The sequence below is a fragment of the Myotis yumanensis genome, unplaced genomic scaffold, assembly GCF_028538775.1.
Source record: "Myotis yumanensis isolate MYYU_CA2020_CCGP unplaced genomic scaffold, mMyoYum1.0.hap1 SCAF_8, whole genome shotgun sequence".
NCBI classification, from domain to species: domain Eukaryota; kingdom Metazoa; phylum Chordata; class Mammalia; order Chiroptera; family Vespertilionidae; genus Myotis; species Myotis yumanensis.
In genome coordinates this window covers 70,566,995-70,591,191 of record NW_027223759.1, presented here as the reverse complement: position 1 = coordinate 70,591,191, position 24,197 = coordinate 70,566,995, and the positions used below count along the sequence as shown (strand labels likewise).

The 24,197-nt window shown below is 38.7% G+C and overlaps 1 protein-coding gene across 1 annotated transcript in view; it reads right to left on the bottom strand.

Moving 5' to 3' along the window:
• The window catches only part of LRP1B (LDL receptor related protein 1B), a 1,706,338-nt gene that overhangs the window by 705,852 nt on the left and 976,289 nt on the right, over nt 1–24,197 (bottom strand). The window contains exon 12 of the mRNA XM_070423500.1: nt 4,983–5,163. Coding sequence (XP_070279601.1) covers nt 4,983–5,163 — 181 coding nt within the window. The remainder of the gene's footprint in view (nt 1–4,982; nt 5,164–24,197) is intronic.

Below are 24,197 nucleotides of genomic sequence, written 5' to 3'. Positions count from 1 at the left end.
TGAAGGGCCAAAGCTCTCCTAAGCTGCTTACCCTAGGAAGACCCTTATTAGATTCTCTACCTCTCACATTCTGTAGACCCTGAAGAATTTCTGAAGTAAGCTGGTAAACATCTGTATCCATGGCAAATAATCCTACAGTGATCTAAACAGGCAGATTTGGGACAGTTTAGGCTGAAACACACCATCCAAACGTTTCGCCCATGAAGCTTTTAAAACTTTTCTTAACTTTATAATTATGTGGATATGCCTTTTTAGACCTGAGGAAGTATATTAAGATTAGTGAATTTTATTGAGTCAAAATACATTCTGATCCTAGAAATAAACATGGCAATATTTATTTTATATCCTGTGTGTTTTTTGAGTGGTTTTATTATTGGAGCAAATTAGGAATAAACAAAAGGGTCATACTGTTTGCTATAATCCTATATAGTTAGGTATAACTATTCAACTTCAACATTTTAAATCAACTCTGTGAAAGGAAAATGTGCAGCTTTTGTCTCCCTATTGATATTTTCATAAAATCTTAAATACAGTTAATCAATGCTCTATTTTTCTTGTTGCTAATTTATAACTTGTTAAAATTGCATTTATCTTTCCCTCTAGCTTTTCTTTTGAACATAGTAACACTTTTGTGTGTGTGTATCTCTAACCCAAATTGCACATGCATGTGTACACCTATATATATACAGATAAATGAAGAAAAATGAAGCATGATAACAGATATTCTAAACATACTTTGTATTGTTTTATATTTGAAGAAATATTTTTGTGATAAGATATGTTACTAAGATTATTTTTAAGCAAAATAAAAGAAAACATTTAAATAAGTGATGCTAATTTGATAGAGACTATATATGCTATCATCATCTACCTATTTCATTATCTGATTGAAAATTATATAGTAAAAGCCTTATAATCACCATCAAATGTGAAGGTTCTTAAATACAGAAAATAGAAAACATAACCTATAAAATAAGCAGAAACAAATATAAATATTGTTATAGGTGGAACTTGGGGTAGCCATCAAATCAAAATAATGTTAAGCTGGCCTTCTGTTAGTACAGCAAGAAAAAAATGTACCTCTAATTTTCAAGGCCTGTTCAAATGAAAGTTTTTGGTGAAGTTTATTCCTAGCCGTTCTGTCAAAACAGACTGTTTCCTTTGTTTCTTGTGACATTTTTCAGTTTTATTATCTATTGCATTTATTTCTTGAATTGCATTTAATGGTGCTGCATAGCTGATCATTCCAAAAAAGATAAAAATAATTAAAGGCAGGGATTTTTTTCTTATTCATATGTGTGCTTGTGATACTAAGCTTGGCTTTGCTGATATTAACCATGTCTCTAAATTAAATTGTATTATCTGATGGTCAATCCTAGAAATATCTTAATCCTAAGAGTTTCTTTGAAATGGAAGTAAAATAAATTTTATTGTTGAAAAAAATTGATTTTGTTGCTGATATGGTATCTAGCTGTTAATAAGAGGGTGTTATACTATTAGTTGAGATATGGCTGCACAAGATCCTCTTTTGGGGGAAACATGAACTGAGCTTTGGACACAGTCATATGGATGATAGTTTGAGAAGTGAGAACTGGAAATGTAGGTTTCTAAGTTTAGTGATATACATTATGAAATGTGAAATTATTAGGATGAGGGAGTTCATCTGCAATGATCAGCCGCGGAACAATGCCATCCTAATTGACTCCTCCTCCCACTTTATCCCCATTTCAACAATCTAATTAGTCCTGCAATCTAATTCTTTCAGTCTCTCCTGTCTGTCCCCACCTTTCTGTTCCTATTACACATGCTACAGTCTGTCTTTCATCCCTTTTCAAAGGGAACGCCTAATGGGTTGCTTCTCATATACCTGTCACTTGTCTTCCTAAATCATGACTTGAAAGGTATGGCTTTTATCTTCAAACCTTCCAATTACTCTGTTGTCAGCAAAATAAATTCAAACTTTTAATCACAACATGGAAGATTTCTGCTTGTGTCTAGCCTCGTCTCCTACTCTGTCCCTTCACATTCCCCCTGCCGCAGCTTTAATGAGGTCATCTCACCTCAGAACTGCTGCTGACTCCCTTTCCTCTCAGTTAGCTGTCCTGTCCCTTCAGAGCAGTGACTAACCTTGTGACTGCACAGCCCAGCCCTTGGGACAATTTTGTTAATCTTGGACTCCTGTTCATCCAATAACACTCAATTCTGTATTAAAAACCTCAGTAATTTCTGAGGATCATGTGTATCTTTGTTTTATTTAATAGGTAATTGTGTGTGTGTGTGTGTGTGTGTGTGTATACACATAAGCACACCAGATTATAAACTCCTTCAGGACAATTATTGTCTTACTAATTTATATTGATCTATATGGTAATCAAAAATATACTTTAATGAAAAATAAATGAATCCTTAACTGACTCTATAATTGGTTATGAAGCTTTTGATAAAACACCTCTGACAGAGTAATTTTGTTAACAGGCAATCACAGATTTTCTTCTTCTGTATACAGCTGCAAAAAGTTATTATGGTAGAAACAATGTAAATAAATCGTTTTTTCCCTGAAGTTTTGCTTAAAGATACACTGTGTTATTTTAAATGCAGTTTTCTGAGCTAAAGTTTCTTCTTCATTTTGAAAATTGTATTAGGGTCAAACAAACTATTTGGATAATTAAACTGGTATAGTTACATTTCTATTTCTATGTCTTCCATCCATTCTTCACAGAATAGTGAAATTAGTGTTTTTAATATAAACGATTATATTGATTTCCTATTTTAACACTGAAGACAAAGTACAAAGCTCTCATCCTGGTGGGCAAGGGCCCACTGTCCTTTTCAATTGCACCTGCGTCACCTTCCCCCTTGCTATCTGCAATCCAACCCCGCTGTTTTCACTTCAGTTTCTCTGACACTCAATCCTTGTCCAACTTAATACCCTTAAATGTACCACTTTCTTTATCTGGAACACTCTTTTCCTCACTGTCCATGGCTGATTCCTTCTCTGCAATGAAGTCTCAGATTACCTGATGGCTCCTTAAAGAGGCCGTTAGGCAAACCTATTTAAACAGGCTTCTACCCTTAGTCTACACCTTTTTGTCTTCCTCCATCACTTTGGTCTATCTCCTCTCCCTCACCTTGCAGGTAACACAAGATGCGTCATAAGGTTAAGACTATGCCTATATTATTAACCATTATATACCTGGTACAAAGCACTGGGCATAGTATATTTCTAGGGAAAATATATACATACACACACATGTATATATGCACATATGTGTCTGTTTTATAGATTGGTGCATAAGATAGTAGTCTATTTGAAAATCCATAGAATGAAAAAGGTATTAGAGTCATTCTTTGTAACATTAGAGGCAAATAGAGGGTCAGTCATAAGGCAATAATCACAGGGGATGCAGATACTGCCTTAAATAAAACAAAAAACATATCTATCAGAATTTCCCCCCAATACTACAAACTATGTAGATGCTATAGGTTTCACATAAAGTTGAATGCCTGCCTATTAGGGAAGCGTTGAAAGAGATTCCTAAATTTGAAGAGAGAGATGGAACTAGTGGCTTCTAAATGTCCTCTCTAATCATATGATTCTATGACCTCCACGTTTGCATCATCTTCCTGAGCATGACAAAGACCCTTTCACTCTATCAAAAGATATTTTTTCTCTAACAGAATACCGAGAAAGAAGATGCTGTTTTAAGGTACATTTAAAACATCTTGCTTCAAGTAGAATTAGACAGTGTGGAATAAATATTTTTCTCTTAATATTAATATTGGCTTGGTTTAAAGGTCAGATAGATGACTTGGTTTAAAAGCCCAGGAATAGAGTAGATAATTACAGAATCTACCCATACAATCACTGATACTACTTTATAATTATGTCTTCCCGAAACACATAAAATGAATTCATTCACTGCTTGGGTGTCAGCCTCAGAGGAAGCAGCCGGATTGTATTTGCAGCTGTTCTCCAGACAAATAATTCTAGAAAAGGTGACCTCAGCCTATAAGGGAGTCATATGCTTCCTCTTTAATTAAGTCTGCTTTGTATGTTTGTCGTAAGATATGAAAAATATTTCTTTGGTGATGCTGTTTTGAAATAGTGAAATGTAAGCCATGGAGGGGGTAAAAAACCACATGTAACAGTTGTACATGTAAAATATGCAATCTACTCAATTAATTCTGAGATTCTGTTAGGAATTTTCACATTTCTCCAATATTTCTATATGCTCACTATTATATTCAGGTAATAACTCTGAATAAACATCAAAGGGGAATATATTCCCAGGAATTGCACCGAATATTCCACGCTAAAACAAATAGTGCACACTGTAAAACTTTGGCACGGTATGGAAACTATGGTTATGTCTAAAATTATATGATTACCAATCTAGATTATTAAAAAAGTAGCAGAGTATAGTGGCTATGAGTAAAGTCTTGGAGACAAGCGGCTGGGGTTTAAATCTACCCAATCTCTCAATAATTAAACAGTCTTTTGAAGATCAGTTACCAATTTCTCCTTTGTAAAACAAGGATGAGGTTAGCAACTATTTCAAAGGCTTGCTGTGAGGACTGCAGAACAGGAGCATAGTGACCCATTTAACAAAATGACTGGCCCACACATCAAGTGTACAAAAAACTTGGCTATTTTTGAATACATTACATTTCAATAGCCTTTAAAAAGTTAAATTGCTTGATTCTCTGATTATTTATCTTGGTGTCAGGCTGTCTAAAATGGAGAATTATGGTGCTTGTCTGAATAAATCAAGTAAATATATCCTTCATACAAATGATCTGTTTCTTTCAGTTCAATGTATTTTTGACATATTTATTTAGCACATTCTCTAGGGGAGCAAATCACTAAATAAGTAACTTTTTCCAATCAGACCATTCATGTGTGAATTCACATGTGAACTTAAAAAACAAAACAAATGTATTTGATATAATTTCCTTGCATAAAGCTAATAAAGATCTCATACCCATTAACAGGATCCACCACAATCCCTCTGGGGTGGGACATCTCTCCCTCCAGAAGGGTCTTCCGGCTCTGAGCGGCCTTCTCCAGCCGGGCCACACTGATGGTCTTCCTGGAGCCATCGTTTGTCCAGTAAAGGTTGTGTCCGATCCAGTCCACAGCAATGCCCTCCACATTGTCCAGGTCTGCAAACAGCAAGAACCAGAAAGGAATACATTTCTCAATAGTGTCCACTGCTTATGTTCTGCTTCATAAAATGTTTAATTAAAAAAGAAATGATTTCTTCATAGTGTGATTTGTGCAGATGTTATCATTCCATAGAGCGTTGTTCAATTTTATTTTGAATGCCATTGTGCTTTTTTTAAATTGTATGTTCTTTACATTTATTTCTTTAAAATTGTTTGATGCTGACATTATTGCAGTGGCCCCCTTTGCCCACCTCTACCCACCCTGCCTCCTTCTCCCTTGGTCTTCACCAAATTACAGTTCATGTTCATGGAGTATGAATATATGTTCTTTAGCTAATCCTTTCACCTTCATTATCCAGTCCCCTCCCACCCACCTTCCCTCAGGTACCAGACAATTTGTTCCATGTATCTATACTTCTATTAAAGGACACCATTGCAGCTTCTATAAGATATAGGCAGTAATAACCCAAAGTAATGTTATAAATATATAATCTTACAAATTCACCTAATTCATACACTTCACAGAAAGGGAAACTCTAACACTTTGAAATTGAAGGTTTATAATCTATTATCACATAAGAGGTGTAGAACTGAGATAAAATTCCAAGTCAGATCATCTCCAATGTAGAGATCTTTAAAAATGCACTGCTCCTATGGTGGGTCCTGTCCTCACTTTTTGCCATTTTGTAAACTACCCTCCAAACTCTCTACAGCACAGTAATTGTAGTTCCATTCCTCTATTGCAGCGGTTCTCAACCTGTGGGTCGCGACCCCTTTGGGGGTCGAACGACCCTTTCACAGGGGTCACCTAAGACCATTGAAAAACACATATATAATTACATATTGTTTTTGTGATTAATCACTATGCTTTAATTATGTTCAATTTGTAACAATGAAATTGGGGGTCACCACGACATGAGGAACTGTATTAAAGGGTCGCGGCATTAGGAAGGTTGAGAACCACTGCCTATTGCATGAGAAATTACTGTGAAGTCCTTCTTTTCTTTCAAAACCAGGGAAGCCTCTTCTTCCTGTATATGAGATAAGGAACTGCAACTTACTGGACAAAGCAAGAGGTAGTACATTGGAGACAGAGCTGTGCATTCGCACACTATATGGCATGTATTGCCTCATATACAGATGTAATACAGATTTGATATTCTTTTTAAAAAATATTTTATATATTATATATTTTAGAGGGGAAGGGAGAGTGAGAGAGAGATAGAAACATCAGTGATGAGAGAGAATTGTTGATCAGCTGCCTCCAGCATGCCCCACATTGGGGATGGAGCTGCAATCCAGGCATGTGCCCTGATTTGGAATCAAATCATGACCCCTGGGTTCATAGGTCGATGCTCAATCATTGAGCCATGCTGGCTAGGGACTATCATAATATTCTTTAATTTCACAATCCTTTTGACCTTGTAAAAAAAAGAAAATTTTCTTTTGTAACCTTTCCTGCTAATCAGTATGTGCCCTGACTCAAAATGACTAATACAACATGTGATCTGATCTAACTGAAAATCTCATTACAGTGAATCAGATATGTTCTCAATTTCACTAAGCTATCTGCTTCATTACCATCCAGTATGAGTAATTTCCACAGGTTAATTATGTCTATGCTTTAAAAAAGTTTAATTTTATCTTTACTTTATAGACAATTTTATGAGCACTATGGCATAATGGAAAGATATAGTAGTTGGTTTCTTTTTGTTGTTGTTTTGTTTTTTCTATTTGTCATAGTCTGTGGCTGATTTTTATCATCTTAGTTGGTTTTTAAAAATTTCACTACATTTGAATTATGCTCCAGCATGGAAACTTCCTTCTTCAATAACCTTCTTATTTTTAAAATATTTCCTTTTGAGTTCTGACTTGAGACTGTTACATTTTTTCATATTAAGCAGTTTCAATATTATCTGGATTGAAATTTTGTTTCTGACACTTGGGTAAGCAACTTAGTCACTTTGATTCTTAAATTATCCATTTGTAAAGTGAAGATTCTTAAATTATCCATTAGCACCTATGCTGTAGTGTGATAACAAAGTGTAAATTAGCTACTGCATGTAAAACAGCATCCTGTCTGGAATATTGTAAAATCTCAATATATGTTAGTTTTTATTAATTTATCAGGTAAAATATTTGATATAAATCCTGGATCTTTTCCTTCTGAGTGCTACTTGATAGAAATATACTTTATGTTTTTTTTAATGATTATTCAATACTATTTTCTGGAATTTTGACTAGTGACTAACTTTAACTAGAAATTGGATATCCAGAATCAGTTGTGAATAAATAGTAAGAGTGGGATTACATTGAATTCTAAAAAGCAGAATCTGAGTGGATTGTGCCTTAATTGGGTTGTTTGAATTGTCTTTGAAAAACAAGTGTTTGAACAGGATAAAGTAGTAGTCAGAATCCAAGTTCTGGGATCACACAGCCCAGGTTCTGCCACGCACTACACTATTTATCTAACTGAGAGAGTTCCTTAGCCTTTCATTCTTCAACTTCCTGATATTTAAAATGGGTGTAATGTTTCCTTAGTAGGCCAAGGAAATACATGACTATTCAAATACAAGAAAGGCATTTGATAAAGAGAAACTTGCTTAGAGTAGATTTCTTCGATACCTTTGGGTAGAGCTCAAGTATTCTACATTCCAAAATTAATAGTACTGTTTTGAGGATTAAATAAATTAATATATGTGAAATTATTAAAATAGGTTTCTCATAATAAATATTATATACATGTTGCAATTATATCATTATTTGAATAATCGTCCCTTTAGCTACCTGTCTAATCTGTTAAAATAGCAGTGAAGCAATTAGCCTAGAATATTTTCTAATGTTGCTATTTTTATGTCTGTTTTGTTTGCTTATTTTTCTGTTCTGGGAAGAATGTAGATGAATACAAATTTTAAAGAAACTCCTAAAAGAGTCTATGTGGAAACTGAGTATCTTTTCAGGCTATGCTTAACATAGAACAGAAGAAATTTCTTTCTTATACTTGTAGGACAAAGCCTGAATAATCAGTGAATGCTTTTCTCAACAAATTATACATTGGTAAGGGAAGTAGTCTGTCTCCATATCATATGTATAATCCTTTAATTAATCTATAATTTAGATGGAATGCTAAGACACATAGAGTATCTGTTTTATGTACATTCGATTTTTTATTCAAGTGGGTTTGCTTGGGGCCTGCCTGAGATTGACTATTGCAAACTCTATGACCAACATCCTTTAATATGGTGATCAGGACATATGGTTTCAGACAATGTCTGTGAACAACATAGATACTATTTGCTAGTCCAAAGAAACACATGCATATTCAAAGGCAAGAAAGTTGTTTGATAAAAAGAAACTTAGTAAAAATAGATTCTTTTGATACCGTTGGGTAGAGTTCAAGTATCCTACATTCCAAATTCAACATTTGCACCTATGTTGCAGTTATTATTATTATTATTACTATTACATAACTAATAGCAAATACCCATTTTCATTTATCCATGGGTAAGGACTCATCATGTTTGTACTTTTTTTAAGAGAAAAATTCTAGTAGATAATGTTTTTTTGTATTTTCTTTTTTTTTAAGGTTATATGTATATACATTTCATTCTAAGTGAAAAATGAGACATCATATAATTCATATTAAAAAGGGACTTTTTCATGCAGTCTGTAAATACTTAAGATAAATATATTATTTTGGCTCAAATTATTAAAAATATCCCTTTTAAACATTGTTCTATAAAAATAATTTTTACAAAGACATAATATATAAATGTATGTTTCAACACATACATCTCATCAAAAGCTATACTTAAGTGAAAAATTATCAAAAGTACCAGTGTTATTTACTACAATTGATACCTACCACTAAGGAAATAGGGATGAGTAAGAGATAATAATAAAATGTATATAAATTAAAAAGAATAATTATGTAATTATTTAAAAAATAAATAAGAGTTATTTAAACATTTAAAACAAACATATATAATTTATTTAAAGACTTAAAACTAATAAATAAGACAGAAAAATTAATTTAAATTAATTTAATAACTTGGATTAGAAAATAAGCACTTTAAAAAAATGGAGAAAAGCCTTTTTCTAAAACTAAACCATCATTATAGGTCTGATTTTTTTGATACTACATATTTACAGAAAATAAGAGAATTAAAGTTTTATGTATGAAAAATACAATCTTCCATTTTTAAAAATGGGTCTAAGATTTTTTTAAAAAATCAACAAAAAGGCTGTGAGCAGTGGTCTCAGTATTATGGTGCATAAGCTGTATATCCATAGTAATCCATGTCTTGATGCTTTACAGTAGAAGTTAATTAACATAATAAGGAATTAATTGGAAATCATACCCCACAATTTCCATGATAAAAGCACAGTGCCAGCATTTTTCTTAGGTACCCACATTTTTCTATTCTTAGTATGAATATTATGTTTCTGTGTTGGAATCAAGTATTGGAAAAGTGGCTGCAGGAGTGTAGGGTGTGGGCACATGCCTTAAATAACTGCATGTGCAGTGTGCATGTAGATATGCCTCAGGCCAGGGATGCAGTAGCTTGCCTCAGAGTCAGCACTTGGACAGCTCTCCTGCCTCAAATTCATGTAGTTCAATTAATACAGATTCTCTTTGTACATTTCAATATGGACTGAGGCATCCGCTCTTAAGTATATGACATGAATGAATTAAACTGATTTAATTAGTAGTGTGGCAGTAAAATTTGTTCGCTGAATTTTTTATCTCATGAGGTTACAGAAGTCTTTGGTCACAGTGAAGTTTCCGTTATCATCTGTCCCCAAAGGCCAGCTGAGACTAATGTTGTCATCCTCATTCTCATTCCAAGTCCCTTCTCAGTTCAGTTATTAGGTCAAGGAAGGGGAATACACAAGCTACTCTCAATCAGAACAAAATACTTTGCTGCTATAATTAAAGAGATATGTAAAGTACGTTTTATTTTTCAGATGAGCAAAATATATGAAAACAAAATATATGAAACCAATATATGAAGAGTGGTTTTCTTCTATTATCAAAAGCAAATGGCAGTTTCAATTTGGGGGAAGGGTAATGCAGATTGTCTATAACATTTCATCTTTGATGCAGTGATGAGCATATTAAGAGTAAAGAGAGTGCCACAGCATGCATTATAGTCACCAGTAAAATAATCTCATAATCAAAATAAAAGGTTTCAAGAACTGCTAAGAAATAAATTTTACCCTACTTTTAAGGCAACAAGTTAGCCCATTATGGTTTCAAGGATGATTATAAATGATGCAAGACTTGTAGATCAGGTATAAAGGATTGTATTACTCATGGCCCAGCAAGCAGAGTAGTTATCAGCAGATTGGTGTTCATTTTCCTTTATTCCAAAGTCCCAGGGAAGTGAGTGGAATGGACCCATATGGATGCCTTCACAAAGAGCACGGCATTAGAGCAGAATTCTGAATTTAGGAGATATATATATGCGCCTAAGCAACCGAATGACCAGTCGACATTATGCACACTGACCACCAGGGGGCAGATGCTCAACGCAGGAGCTGCCCCCTGGTGATCAGTGCGCTCCCACAGCGGGACTGCCGCTCAGGGATCCTACTGAGCTGCAGCGGCAGTAGGGGCAGCGGGACTGGGATGAGCAGGAGCAGTGTGGTGCCCAGCCTGGGCTTGGGCTTTTCCTAGGCCACCTACCACTTTGCACACTACTACATCCCTTGGGGGGTATTGGACTGCCGGTTTGCAAGAGGGCACAGGCCAGGCTGAGGGACCCCACTGGTGCACAAATCCGTGCACCAAGCCTTTAGTATTTTATCATAGGCAATAAGTGCCCTGCCCTTTGCACTGTAGGGACACTCCAGCACTTCTTCCAAGGCTCTTTTCTATACTAACATCCTTGTAAAGACACTTCTGAATAAAAGGCACTAAGTGGCTCACTTTTAAACATGCAAAAATGTGAGAAATCCATGAAGAGCTGTCACCCCAGGAAAGGTCCTGAAAAGTCATAATTTGCTACTCTTTAATAAATGAAGATATATAGAATGAACAAGTTAGTGTGCAAATATGACCTTAAATTATAATCCTTTCTGGGTTCAGGCTATTGCTCTCATTGTCATTCACTACTGATTTATACTACCACACCTTAAAGCACGTTGTTCAGTGAGTCATGTGTGATGGTTAGTTTTATGAGTCAATTTGGCTAGGGCACAGCACACAGATATTTGGTTAAGCATCAGTCTGGATATTGCTAGGAAGGTATTTTAGACGATTTAACATTTAAATCAGTATACTTTGAATACAGCAGATTTCTTTCCATAATCAGGGTTGGTCTCATTCAATCAGTTGGAAGCATTAAAAGAAAACAGACTGAGGTTCCCCAGGGAAGAGGGAATTTGGCTTCTGGACTGCCTTTAAATTTCAGCTGCAATATCAGCATTTCCCTGGGTCTATCACCTACAGATGGACTTCCCATTCTCCACACTTGTGTGAGCCAATTCTAGAAAATATATCTCTGCCTCTCTCTCTCTCTGTACACACCCTATTGGTCCTGTTTTCCTGGAGAATCCTGAATAATACACCATCACCACTCCTGTAATCTGAAAATGATTTTCCTGAATGCTCTGGGCAGTAGAGGTAAACTCTCACATTCATTCTTTCCTTTTTTAAAATATATTTTTTCTAGAGGCCCTGTGCACCAAAATTCGTGCATTGGAGGGGTGTCCCTCAGCCCAGCCTGCACCCTCTCGTAATTCAGGACTCCTCAGGTAGGGTCCCTAGGCCTGGCTGGTGATCAGGGCCTATAGGGGCTTTCTTTTCCCAGCTGCCAGCTGCTGGCCCCACCCCTGCCGCTGCCACTGCTTGCCATCTGTGTGGTGCTGCCCCTCCCTCTGGGGTGCAATCACTTGGCTGGCCTGGGCCTCCCTTTGCAGGGTGATCACTGGCTGGCCCTGCACACCCACCACAGAGTCGCTGGCCGGTGGCCTGGATCTCCCTCTGTGAGTGATTGTGGGATGATGGCAGGGCCCTCCAACCAATTGCATCACACCCACCTTGGCTGGCCTGGCAACAGTGCGGGTCATAGCGTGGCAGTCTGGATGGTAGTTTTGCTGTTCGGTCGTTAAGTTGATTTGCATATTATGCTTTTATTATTATAGACCAGAAGCCCGGTGCACAAAAATTTGTGCACTTGGGGGGTCCCTCCCTCAGCCCGGCCTGTGCCCTCTCACAGTCTGGGACCCCTCAGGGGATGTCCACCTGCTGGCTTAGGCACGATCAGCTGGAAGTCAGACATCCCTCTGGCAGCCCGGGAGCCCTTGGGGGATGTCCACTTGCCAGCAGGAAGCAGGCCTAAACTGCAGTTGGACATCTTTAGCACTGCTGAGGAGGCAGGAGAGGCTCCCACCACCACCGCTGTGCTGGCAGCCATCAGCCTTGCTTGTGGCTGAGCAGAGCTCCCCCTGTGGGAGCGCACTGACCTCCAGGGGGCAGCTCCTGCATTGAGCATCTGCCCCCTGGTGGTCAGTGTGTGTCATAGTGACCAGTCATTCCCAGTCGTTCTGCTGTTAGGGTCAATTTGCATATTACCCTTTTATTATTATAGATTGATTTTGGAGAGGAAGATAGAGGGAGAGAGAGATAAAAACAATGATGAGAGAGAATCATTGATTGACTGCCTCCTGCATGCCCCACATTGAAGATAGAGCCTGCAACCCAGGGATGTGCCCTGACATGGGAATTGAACTATGACCTCCTGGTTCATAGGTTGACGCTCAACCACTGAGCTACACAGGCATCATATTCATTCTTTTCAATGAACACTGCAACATATGTACTATGGAAGGTAGAATAGCTTTCAATTTAAGAAACCTCCTACAGATATGCCATGAGTATATAGCTCATTTTATAATAATCCATTACAAATTTTTTTATATAGAGTTGTGCTATAAATATTTTAAATATTTTTATTTTCTGTATGTTATGATGTTTTGACATCTTTTTAAAAAACCTTTCCATGAGGGGTGGGGTTTGGAGTCTGGAAGACTGCCCCTCCTGGAAATAGCCAATTCTTAAGGATAGCAAAGGGTCCAGCCAGGAACATGCCTTTGATTTGTAAACTAACCAATCCAGAGTCCTACCTCCTCTATCCACTCCCCGTACCCAGGAAACAATACTCCCCTGCATAAATCATCCCAGATCCAGGTATCAGGCAACCAGTGACCTGATACCTGGCCACTGGGCTAGAGTTTAAAGCCCAATAAATTATTCAAATTAGCCAGACCTAACCTATTTATCCTGCCCTGCCTTGCTTTCTCCTCAGAGATTTTAATAAAGACTATGGCCTAATGCTTTCCCTTCATTTTTGTCTTCTGCTTCCTGACCAACCCGGTGTCTTCCCACATGGTCCTGTGTAGTAAGCTGTGCCTCCCATTTCTAGGACCTGTGAATATAATAAGCTTTGTTTCCTGAGCCTTCTTCTGTATCCTCTTGTGGCCACATCTGTCTAACCAACTCATGAAAAAAGTATAAAATATGCGTCCTCATTGTGAGTGGGGGGAAAAGAAAGTAATTTCCATTAATGCCCTTGTGCTACCCATCTCTGCCTACTTGCTAAGAGATAACAGAGCAACAATTGCTTGAACTTCTGAAGGCAAAATATCACAGCAGCTATTCTTGCATATTCCTTTTAAGTCCTATGAAGTAGGTTAGAATTTATTGAAACACAATGCTTTGGAACGTGTTGCTTTAATACTAAATTACTCAGTCTCTTTCATATTAGATGAAAAGGCAACTCTATTAGAAATCACTTTTTATTGTTATGTGTTCTAATATGTTTCATATTTTGCACTTGATCATTTAAACATTCAAACAGTTGCATCACTTCAATTGATAATTTCCACTGAACTTTTTAAACAAGGTTGCAGCACATACTTTGCTTAGGCATCATGTTTAGTGAAATATACTGATCATTAAATTTCAAGTTAGGCTTAAAAGCCAGAGGCTATAAATCTTCATTATTTTATCATTACCATGACAAAGAACAATGTACTATTTCATGTGACCATCCTGCTAGAGCTTACCTTCCTGTCCTACATTAAACAAGTATACTTGTTTTAGTTTCACATTCATACCCAGAGAGAAAATGATAGTTTAAATGCATGTGTGGGTGATGGGTAAATGTAATAAAGCAAGTCAAGTCCTTAATAGTAATTTAATTCAATAAACCCTTCTATAATGATTGAGGAGAATGCAGTCACAACACTTCTTGTTCCACTGGTAGCCTTACAAACTAAAGCAGTAAGCCAGGAGGACATATAAGAATAAAACTAGGCATAAACTTACCTACAAAGTCAGCATTTGAGAGATAAAAGGAAGTTAAAGAATCCTACAGTCTAATATCTACATTCTACAAATAATGAAATGAAGCCCCAGAAAGATAAAGTGATTCACAAGGACCCACATTTAGTCAGTAGTCAATACAATATGCCTGGAAATTTGACTCATGTTCCAATGTACCTATCTATTTATGTTAAAGTTTGATCTCTAGAACTGTAAATGGAAAATCATAATCAGTAGCAAGAGTCAAGGAAAATTAATATAAGTAATGACCCAAGGAAAGAGTGGGACATAGAAGGGGGAAAGGGACTGGAAATCGATAAGATCATGAAGCTAAGGATGCTTCCTTCACCAACTTTCTAATAAAAATTTATTATTCTCAATAAACTATAGCTTTATTTTCTTACTAAAATATATGTGATGGCTGACAATGTAGAGATTCAACAAATGTGTATATGAAGGGAAGTCAAATATTAAATCAAATGTAAGGAAAAACTGAGGCATTATTATAAGAAGATACATGAGACTGAGAAGACAAAACTATTAAATTCATTATGAAAAAATGCTAAAATTTTTAGAAAGTTCTTTAGTTAATAGTATTGAATCAACATTAATTTTATGGTTTCAGTTACTGTGATATTGTAAAATAAGATGTTATTATTACGGAAAATAGAGTGGGGGCTATTTAGAAATTCTCTGTATTATTTTTAAATTTTTCTACTAGACTAAATAAAAGTAGTTCAAATTAATTTTTAAAATGTAGTAAAGCATATAACACAATCTGTAGGAAAAAGGAAGATAGCTGAAACATCGATATTAATGCTATGGTTTCTAACTGTTTTGTTGCAGTAAGCTAAATGAATCTTCACAATTTCACAGAAAAACCATAAAGATAATTAGTGCAGAACAAATCATCTAAATAAGTATTCAGTATAAAACCATTCAAGATAGGTACCAAATTATGCAAAAAAAAAAAAAAAACCCACACAAAACCCAAAAAACATAATTTGAAGCTGTGCAAGAAAATGAGATGTTGATTTAGAGTGCCTGGGAAAGTGTATTAAGACAGGAATGTCTCGGGTGTGTTAACTAAAAATTGTAATTATTTTTTTAATTAAAAATGTTCTAGAAGTTCAAATGAATCTTGAGAATATGGAAACATTTACAAGATTCCTGAAAGTTCACCAGGGAAGCCAATTATACGAATAAATTCAGTAAATACCAATATAACTTCAGATAATCAAATAATAGTAATGATTGACCTTGTTTCTTATTTTAGAACAAAAAGAATCATGCTTCAGTCAATCTTATCTCTGTTTTATCAGTTTAATTACTTTTTTAAAGTAATGATAGCCAAATGAAAGGACCCATTTATTCAGTGAGTAGTAGTTGTACAGCTGCTGTATGCCAGGTGCTGTTCTAGGCCGTAAAGATCTGTCAATGAATGAAACAAACAAAAACTTCTGAAATCTTGAAGCTTACGTTCTTATAGCCAGGCAACAAACAAGCAAATTATACCTAGGGATAAGTAGTAAAGAGAAAAAGTAACCAGAGAAAGGGGATAAAGATTCAGGCCCAGAATATGGAATATGTGTAGATGTATAATTTTAGATGGGTGACCAGGAAGGACTAACTAAGGGGGTGGCCTGTAAGCAAGGACATCTGTGAGGTAAAGGAGAGAGGCACGGGAACATCTGGTAGAGCAGTGGTCCAGACACAAGGAACAACCCATGCAAATGCCCTGAAGTAGGACCACGCCCAGGGGATTCAGGGGATGACAAAGAGAATGTTGGAGTCAGAGGGATATTACAGGTTATACAGCAGAAAAATGACTTAAATGAAAAATATGTTTTCTCTTATGAATTTAAGAGTCCTTACAGGAAACATGGAGTTGATTACATGTAAAATCCTCATGAACAATAGAGATAAGTGAGTTCTTCTTATGACTTGTGCTAATTTTTGACAGTCTTATCTGTTGGTGTTAAGAGGAGCAGTCCCTAGTGGACCTTCCTGAGAGTGCCGAACTGTGAGACATGTATCTTCTGATACTAAACAATTTCTATAGTCACATAGGCAACGGAATGAAGGGCACTACCGGGCAACTGCTGTGTAACTGTTCACTCTACAAAGTAGTGCGGTTTGTGTCTTGTCTCATTGTCCACTCTTGGCTTCTCCACAGTGGTGGCAGGTTTACTTCCTGCTACCCTCTCAGGCAAAGTTTCTCAACATGGGCTCTATGGACATTTTGGACCTGAAAATTCTTTGTTGTGGAGGACTGTCCTGTATTTGCATAATGTTTAGCAGCACTAGACTCTATCCCCTAGATACCAGTAGCACCTCCCCACCCCCAGCTCTGATCAGCAAGAAAGGTTTCAGGAAAGAAAGACAAAATTAACCTGCTCTATAAGGTAAAAGTTCTACCTTGAAAGTGAATGAATATTTCTCAAACATTTTTACTCTATTTTGATTTCTCCAAATATGAATTTATTTGGCATCAAATGAAAAGTTCCTTGCCATATTTGTTTTTCAAAGTTGCATGAGAATATTAAATTGGGGTCCTGGCTGGTTTGGTTCAGTGGATGGAGCATCAGCCAGCAGAGGGAAGGGTCTCGGGTTCGATTCTGGTCAAGGACACATGCCTGGGTTGTGGGCTCGATCCCCAGTCTGGGGCATGCAGGAGGCAGCGGATCAATGATTCTCTCTCATCATTGATATTTTTATCTCTCTTTCCCTCTTCCTTCCTCTCTGAAATCATTAATATATATATATATATATATATATATATATATATATAATAGATATATATACATATATATATATACACACACACATATATATATATATAAATATATATACATAAATTTTTAAATTTGAGATAAGTTACAAATACCTTAATAGCTAAAGTATCAAGGTAACTGTTTCTGACTCAATATGTGCACCTTCTTTGATGTACAATAAAGATTTACGAAAACTTGTTTTAGTAACAGATAAAAAGTGCTAACACTGGAGCCAAAAATACAGTGTTGACCTGTGGAGACAGATGTGTACTATTCAAAGACGAAAACAGGTATTTGTTAAAATATTTCATATAGTTACCATCACACACATCAAATATGCTAATATCACCACAATATAGCAATTCAAGTTATCTAAATATAGTATATTACACTACATGATAGCTAAGTTGTTGTTTTCTATCTGAAAATTTCAGAGCCAAATACATATTTTAATGAGAAATTTGATTCTTTCCAAATGTAAAGAAAAAGTGAGAAGAAAATCAAAATTAATATACAGAATAGAGTTGATAAGCATGTATTTTAAGGAAGGTCTTAAAGGTAGTCATCATTTCTTTTTGTCTGATTTTGTGTGTAGGGGGATTGGGGAGAGAGGCAAAAAGGTATGAGGACACATAATATAGTTTCCTAGTCTAAGTATGAGTCTAGAATAGATATTGTCTGGTTTAAAGAGATCATATGATAGTCTGCTATTATAAATCCATAAAATAAATGTAATTTCTGTTAAATAAAAAACTATCCTGAACAATTTAGGTTATTTTCCCTCTTTTTATCGTATATGAAACCTGTGTCTTCAGGATAGTTGTTTATAAAATATTTCTGTCTTGCATACAAATTTATCTCTAGGGCTTAGAACACTGCTTGTAAATGAAGATTTCAAGAAATGTTGGTTGTCTAAATGAAAATATAAATGAATGACTCACTATCACCTCATGAATAATTCCAATATTTCTTCCAATGACATACAAGACCTTCCATATAATTAACACGAAGCTCTCTTATCACCCTATGATCCAAGCACGAATGCTGGATTATACTACTTTTAGCCGATTGATGTGCTGTTCTGGAAAAAAAATACACAAAAAACCAACAACAAAACCTGAACTTAGGTTTCAGAGAGAAAATGGCATCTTTACTTTCTTGCTGTCTTTCATTTTAATTTTTATAAGATTTTGCACAATAAGATCCCCTTTATTTGGCTATTGTGAAGGTAAAGTGAAATAACAATTATATCACCTACAAACAACAGCATTTAATAAATGTTAGCTCCTTTCCCTGCTCTCTCATGCATAGTTGACTTTCCCATGTCTGTGTCAATTTTATTTCCTATTCCTTCTTTTTTTTTGCAACTTTCCATTTTCTAAATTCTTCACTTTTTACAAAATTAAAGGAATAATCTATCTGCTACAGAAATCTCTTATTCTCCCTATAAACCCATCTTTCCTCTAAACTACCTTAGTAGTATATTATTAGTACTATGTCTACATCTCATTCTGAACCACCTTGTTAAATTTCCTGACATGCATTCACTTTTCTACTTGTTTCTATGAAATATGAGGGCAGGATAAAAGTATAATTCATTTTAGAAATTCCTAGTAGATATCAGTATTAAAGACTTGGTAAATATGCATAAAATTAAAAAAATGAATACATGAAATGTAAGCACAATAAAGATGGGTGAATAAAATAAATAACATTGGGATGTGTGGCTAGCTTATTCATTCCACAATACCAGTGAAGAATACTCCCCTATATTTCTTTTATTTAAATATATATTTTTTATTGATTTCAGAGACGAAGTGAGAGGTAGAGAGAGAGAGAAATATCAATGATGAGAGAGTCATTGATCAGCTGCCTCCTGCACACACCCTGCTGGGTATTAAGCCCGCAACTCAGGCATGTGCCCTTGATGGGAATCGAATCCGGGACCCTTCAGGTCAAAGGGCGATGCTCTATCCACTGAGCAAAACTGGCTAGGGCCTATTGTTTCAATATGATTTTAATTCCAATATTTTCATAGAGTACTAAGTATCTAGAAAAAAATTAAATCCTTAGTTTAACTACTTGATTATTAAATCTACTCAAATATTTAGAATTATAGAAAACATTTTATTTTTTATAGATACCGCCTAATAATCAAACAAATCAAAGAGGAAGCCACATTTGAGCACAGCCGGATTTTCACCTGGAGACATATCATTTAATCAGACTAAACATATATCACACCCCACTGATTAATGTATGTCATCACTATTTTCAGGGGCATCAAAAGCAAAGCGTGGATAGTTTATACCTTAAATAAGTACCCTGAATGATAAAAGTGTTATTACATGAAAAGTACTATGCAATTTGGAAAGTCAATAAAAATAAAATATATTCCTTCCTTTCCATCTTAATGTTGAATGTGCTAGGTAATTTAGAATGTTAGAAATGTAAAGATAGGTAAATTATATTCAATAAACAATGAGATGAAATGAGATAATCACGTAAAGTGCTTATCTGGCACATACATTGTAATAAACACTCACTACATTTCCTTTTTCTTTTTCTTTTTGTATTTTTTACAGACAAAAGATATTGGTGGCTTTATTTATAAAAGTTTTATTTTTTCAACCGTTTTCCCAATAAATATTTACTGAGTGCTCACAGTTGGCATAGAATTGTTAGATGAGCAGGACATGCTCTTGTCAGGGACTGTTTTGAAATTATTATTTAAATTTAATATCATTTTGCATTCATTTCAGGTGTATATCACAGTGGTCAGGCAATCATACACTTCAGAAAGTGCTCCCCTGATATTTCTAGTACCCACCTGGCCACATACACTGTTATTATAATACTAGAGGCCTGATGCACAAAATTTGTGCGAGGGGCTCAGTCCTTGCCACCACGATGGCTGCCTTGGCCCCCACCCACCACCTGCCTGTCTCTGCCTCGGACCCTGTCACCGCGGCTCTGTGTGGAAGGTTCTCCAGAAGGACGTCTGGTCTAATTAGCATATTACGCTTTTATTATTATAGACTAGGGGCACAGTGCACGAATTCGTGCACCTTGAAAAGAACTGTGGGCCAAAAAGCTGGGGAGCAGGTCTCGGCCCATCTTCCACGCCCCCGCCTGGCTCCTTCCACCGTGGTCCCCAGTCCCGTCTGCCAGAAGCCCTGCTCCCACTGCTCCCATGCATTAATGGTGCCGGCCCCACTCGCACCTGCTGACAGGGCAAAGTGATTGGGGCCAGTGCCAGCAGCGGGTGTGAGCAAGGTCGGCATTCTCAGTGGGTATGAGTGGCGGCTGCTGCCCTGATTGTCCCTCAGGAGCAGGGGGAAGTGGAGAAGCCCTCAGGGGTGATCAGCAGCCACCACTTGCACCCACTGATGGCACCGAGTGATTGGGACTGGTGGTGAACACCGGGAGCGGGTGCAAGTGGTGGCTCTAGCGCCAGCTGCAGGTGCAAGCAGGGCCAGAGCTGGCAGTGGGTGTGAGGAGCAGCTCCAGTGTTAGCAGTCGTTGTGAGCGGGGCCAGCACTGGCAGCAGGTGGGACTGCGGTTCGCAGGAGCAAAGAATTTTTAGTAACCACCAGAGGCTTGCCACGATGACAGCAACTGGTGCTTCGCCTTGGTCTGGCACCCCTACTCACCTGCTCCACCATTCCGCCATGGCCAACACCTATCATGTTCTGCACACATCCCCTGGAGTCAGCACATGTCATAGCGACCAGTTGTTCGGTTGTTTGGTTGTTCTGCCGTTTGGTCAATTTGCATATTAGCCTTTTATTATATAGGATTATTTACTATATTTTCTATGCTGTACTTTACATCCTGGTGACTATTCTTTAACTACTAATTTGTACTTATTGTACTAGTCCCTCAACCCCATCTCACCTCTGGCAATCATCAGTCTGATCTCTGTATCTACAATTGTGTTTCAATTTTGTTTTTTCGTGCATTTTGCTCTTTATATTCCATATAAGTGAAATAATATATTGTCTTTCTCTGACTTACTTATTTCACTTAGCAAGGATTAACTTTGTAATCCCTAATATAATTGCAAGTAAAACACTATAGGTCCATTAGAGGAGTGATATATATAATGACAAATCTATCCTATCTAATAATAGAGAAACATGGTAATTAGCCATACCTCCGCTACCCTTCCCATTAGCTAAGCAAGGCAATATGCAAATGAACTGCCAACCAAGATGGCGGCTGGCAGCCAGGCAGCTTGAAGTTAACAGGAGACTTGCTTGCTCCAGTGATGGAGGAAGCCAATGTTCCCTGCCTGTGGCTGCTGGCCTCTGAGCTTGCAGTTTGAAACATTGTTACAAATATAGAAGCTAAACAAAACCCCAGAAACCTGCTTTCAACCAGCTGGGATCTCAGAGCTGGAGTTGAAACAGTGTTTCGATTATAGAACCCAAACAAACCAGATACCTGCTTTCAGCAGCCGGGTCCTCAGAGCTGGAGCCAAGACTCAGAGCTAAAGCTGGCCCAGAATAAAAAAATAAAGAAAAAAGGACAGGTTGGGAGCTTCAATCACCCGCCAGCCTGAAAACGGCCCTCAGCCCCTCACCCAGACTGGCCAGGCACCCCAGTGGGGACCCCCACCCTGAAGGGGGTGTGACCAGATGCAAACAGCCATTATCCACTCATCCAGGCTGGCCAGGCACCCCAGTGGGGACCCCCACCCTGAAGGGGGTGTGACCAGATGCAAACAGCCATTATCCCCTCATCCAGGCTGGCCAGGCACCCCAGTGGGGACCCCCACCCTGATCCAGGACACCTTTCAGGGCAAACCAGCCGGCCCCCACCCGTGCACCAGGCCTCTATCCTATATAGTAAAAGGGTAATATGCCTCCCAGCAATGGGATCAGCGGAGCCGTGAGGCCTCCCGGCACCGGGATCAGCGTGACAGGCGGCAGCGCCCAAACCCCCTGATCGGCCCTGCTCTGTGTGTGACAGGGTGTGGTGCCCCAACCCCCTGATCGGCCCTGCTCTGTGTGTGATGGGGTAGAGCCATAACCTCCCCATCGGCCCTGCCCTGAGTGTAACAGTGGCGGCACCCCAACCCCCTGATCGGTCCTGCTCTGTGGGTGATAGAGGGTGGTGCCCCAACCCCCTGATCTGCCCTGCTGTGTGTGTGACAGGGGGCGGTGCCCCAACTCCCCTATCGGCCCTACTCTGTGCGTGACAGGCGGGAGCTCCTCAACCCCCTGATCGACCCTGCTCTGTGCGTGACAGGGTATGGAGTCCCAACCCCCCTGATGGGCCCTGTTCTGTGGGTGACAGGGGGCAGCGCCCCAACCCCCGATCGGTCTTGCTCTGTGCGTGACAGGGGGTGGTGCCGCAACCTCCCCATCGACCCTGCCTTGAGTGTGACAGAGGGCGGTGCCCCAACCCCCCAATTGGCTCTACCCTGAGCATGACTAGGAGTGGCATCACAACCTCCCGATCCGCCCTGCTCTGTGCATGACAGGGGGTGGCACCCCAACTCCCCAATCGGCCCTGCTCTGAGCCCGACCAGGGGCTGCACCTAGGGATTGGGCCTGCCCTCTGCCACCAGGAGCAGGCCTAAGCCAGCAGGTCGTTATCTCCCGAGGGGTCCCAGACTGCGAGAGGGCACAGGCCGGGCTGAGGAACCCCCCCCTCCCCCCGAGTGCACAAATTTTGTGCACCGGGCCTCTAGTATATATATAAAAGCCTATGTGACCAAATGACTGGTCAACCGGTCACTATGACATGTGCTGTCACCAGGGGGCAGACACTCAATGCAGCAGCTGCCCCTTGGTGGTCAATGTCCTCCCACAGCCAACCTTTCACGGCTGGCCAACCTCCTGCGGCCCCTCCCCACAACAAGCTGGCCCTGGTCAGCCCTGATCACTGGCCATGCCGAGGGACCCACCCATGCACGAATTCATTCACTGGCCAGGCGCCCCAGTGGGAACACCCACCCTGAAGGGGGTGTGGCCAGCTTGAAAATGGACCTCAGCCCCTCATCCAGGCTAGCCAGGCACCCCAGTGGAACCCCCACCCTGATCCGGGACACCCTTCAGGGCAAGCCAGCCGGCCTCCACCCATGCGCCAGGCCTCTATCCTATATAATAAAAGGGTAATATGCTAATTGACCCTAATAGCAGAACGACTGGGAATGACTGGTCACTATTACACACACTGACCACCAGGGGGCAGACAATCAATGCAGGAGCTGCTCCCTGGTGGTCAGTGCGCTCCCACAGGGGGAGCTCTGCTCAGCCACAAGCCAGGCTGCCAGCTGCCAGCACAGCAGTGATGGAGGGAGCCTCTCCCGTCTCCTCAGTATCACTAAGGATGTCCGACTGCAACTTAGGCCTGCTCCTTACTGGCAAGTGGACATCCCCTGAGGGCTCCCGGCCTGCCAGAGGAATGTCTGATTGCCATCTTAGGTCCAATCCCCCAGGGAGCGGGCCTAAGCCAGCAGGTGGTCATCCCCCAAGAGGTCCCAGACTGTGAGAGGGCACAGGCCATGCTGAGGGACCCCCCTGAGTGCACAAATTTTTGTGCACCGGACCTCTAGTATATATAATATATATTATGAAGAAACAAAAATTATAAAAATGTTTTTCTTTTGCTCTATTTTAATTTTATAATCCTTGATATAGTTGCAAAGTAAAATGCTATATAGGGCTTGTCAAAATAAAGTATGTGTAAGTAAAAAAAAATTGCTATTGAATCTATTTTTAATAACTAAGTCATGACTGAGATTAGGTAGATGTTTGTCAATATATGAGGCAAAAACTTGTAGCACAACTAGCCTGCAATGAGAAGACACACCTTTATTATGCAAAAGCCCTTATGTATATATAAAAGAAAGAAATACAATGGTATAAAGATTTGGGGAAAGGGATTAGCAGGACAAAAATAAAGTTAGAATTTTA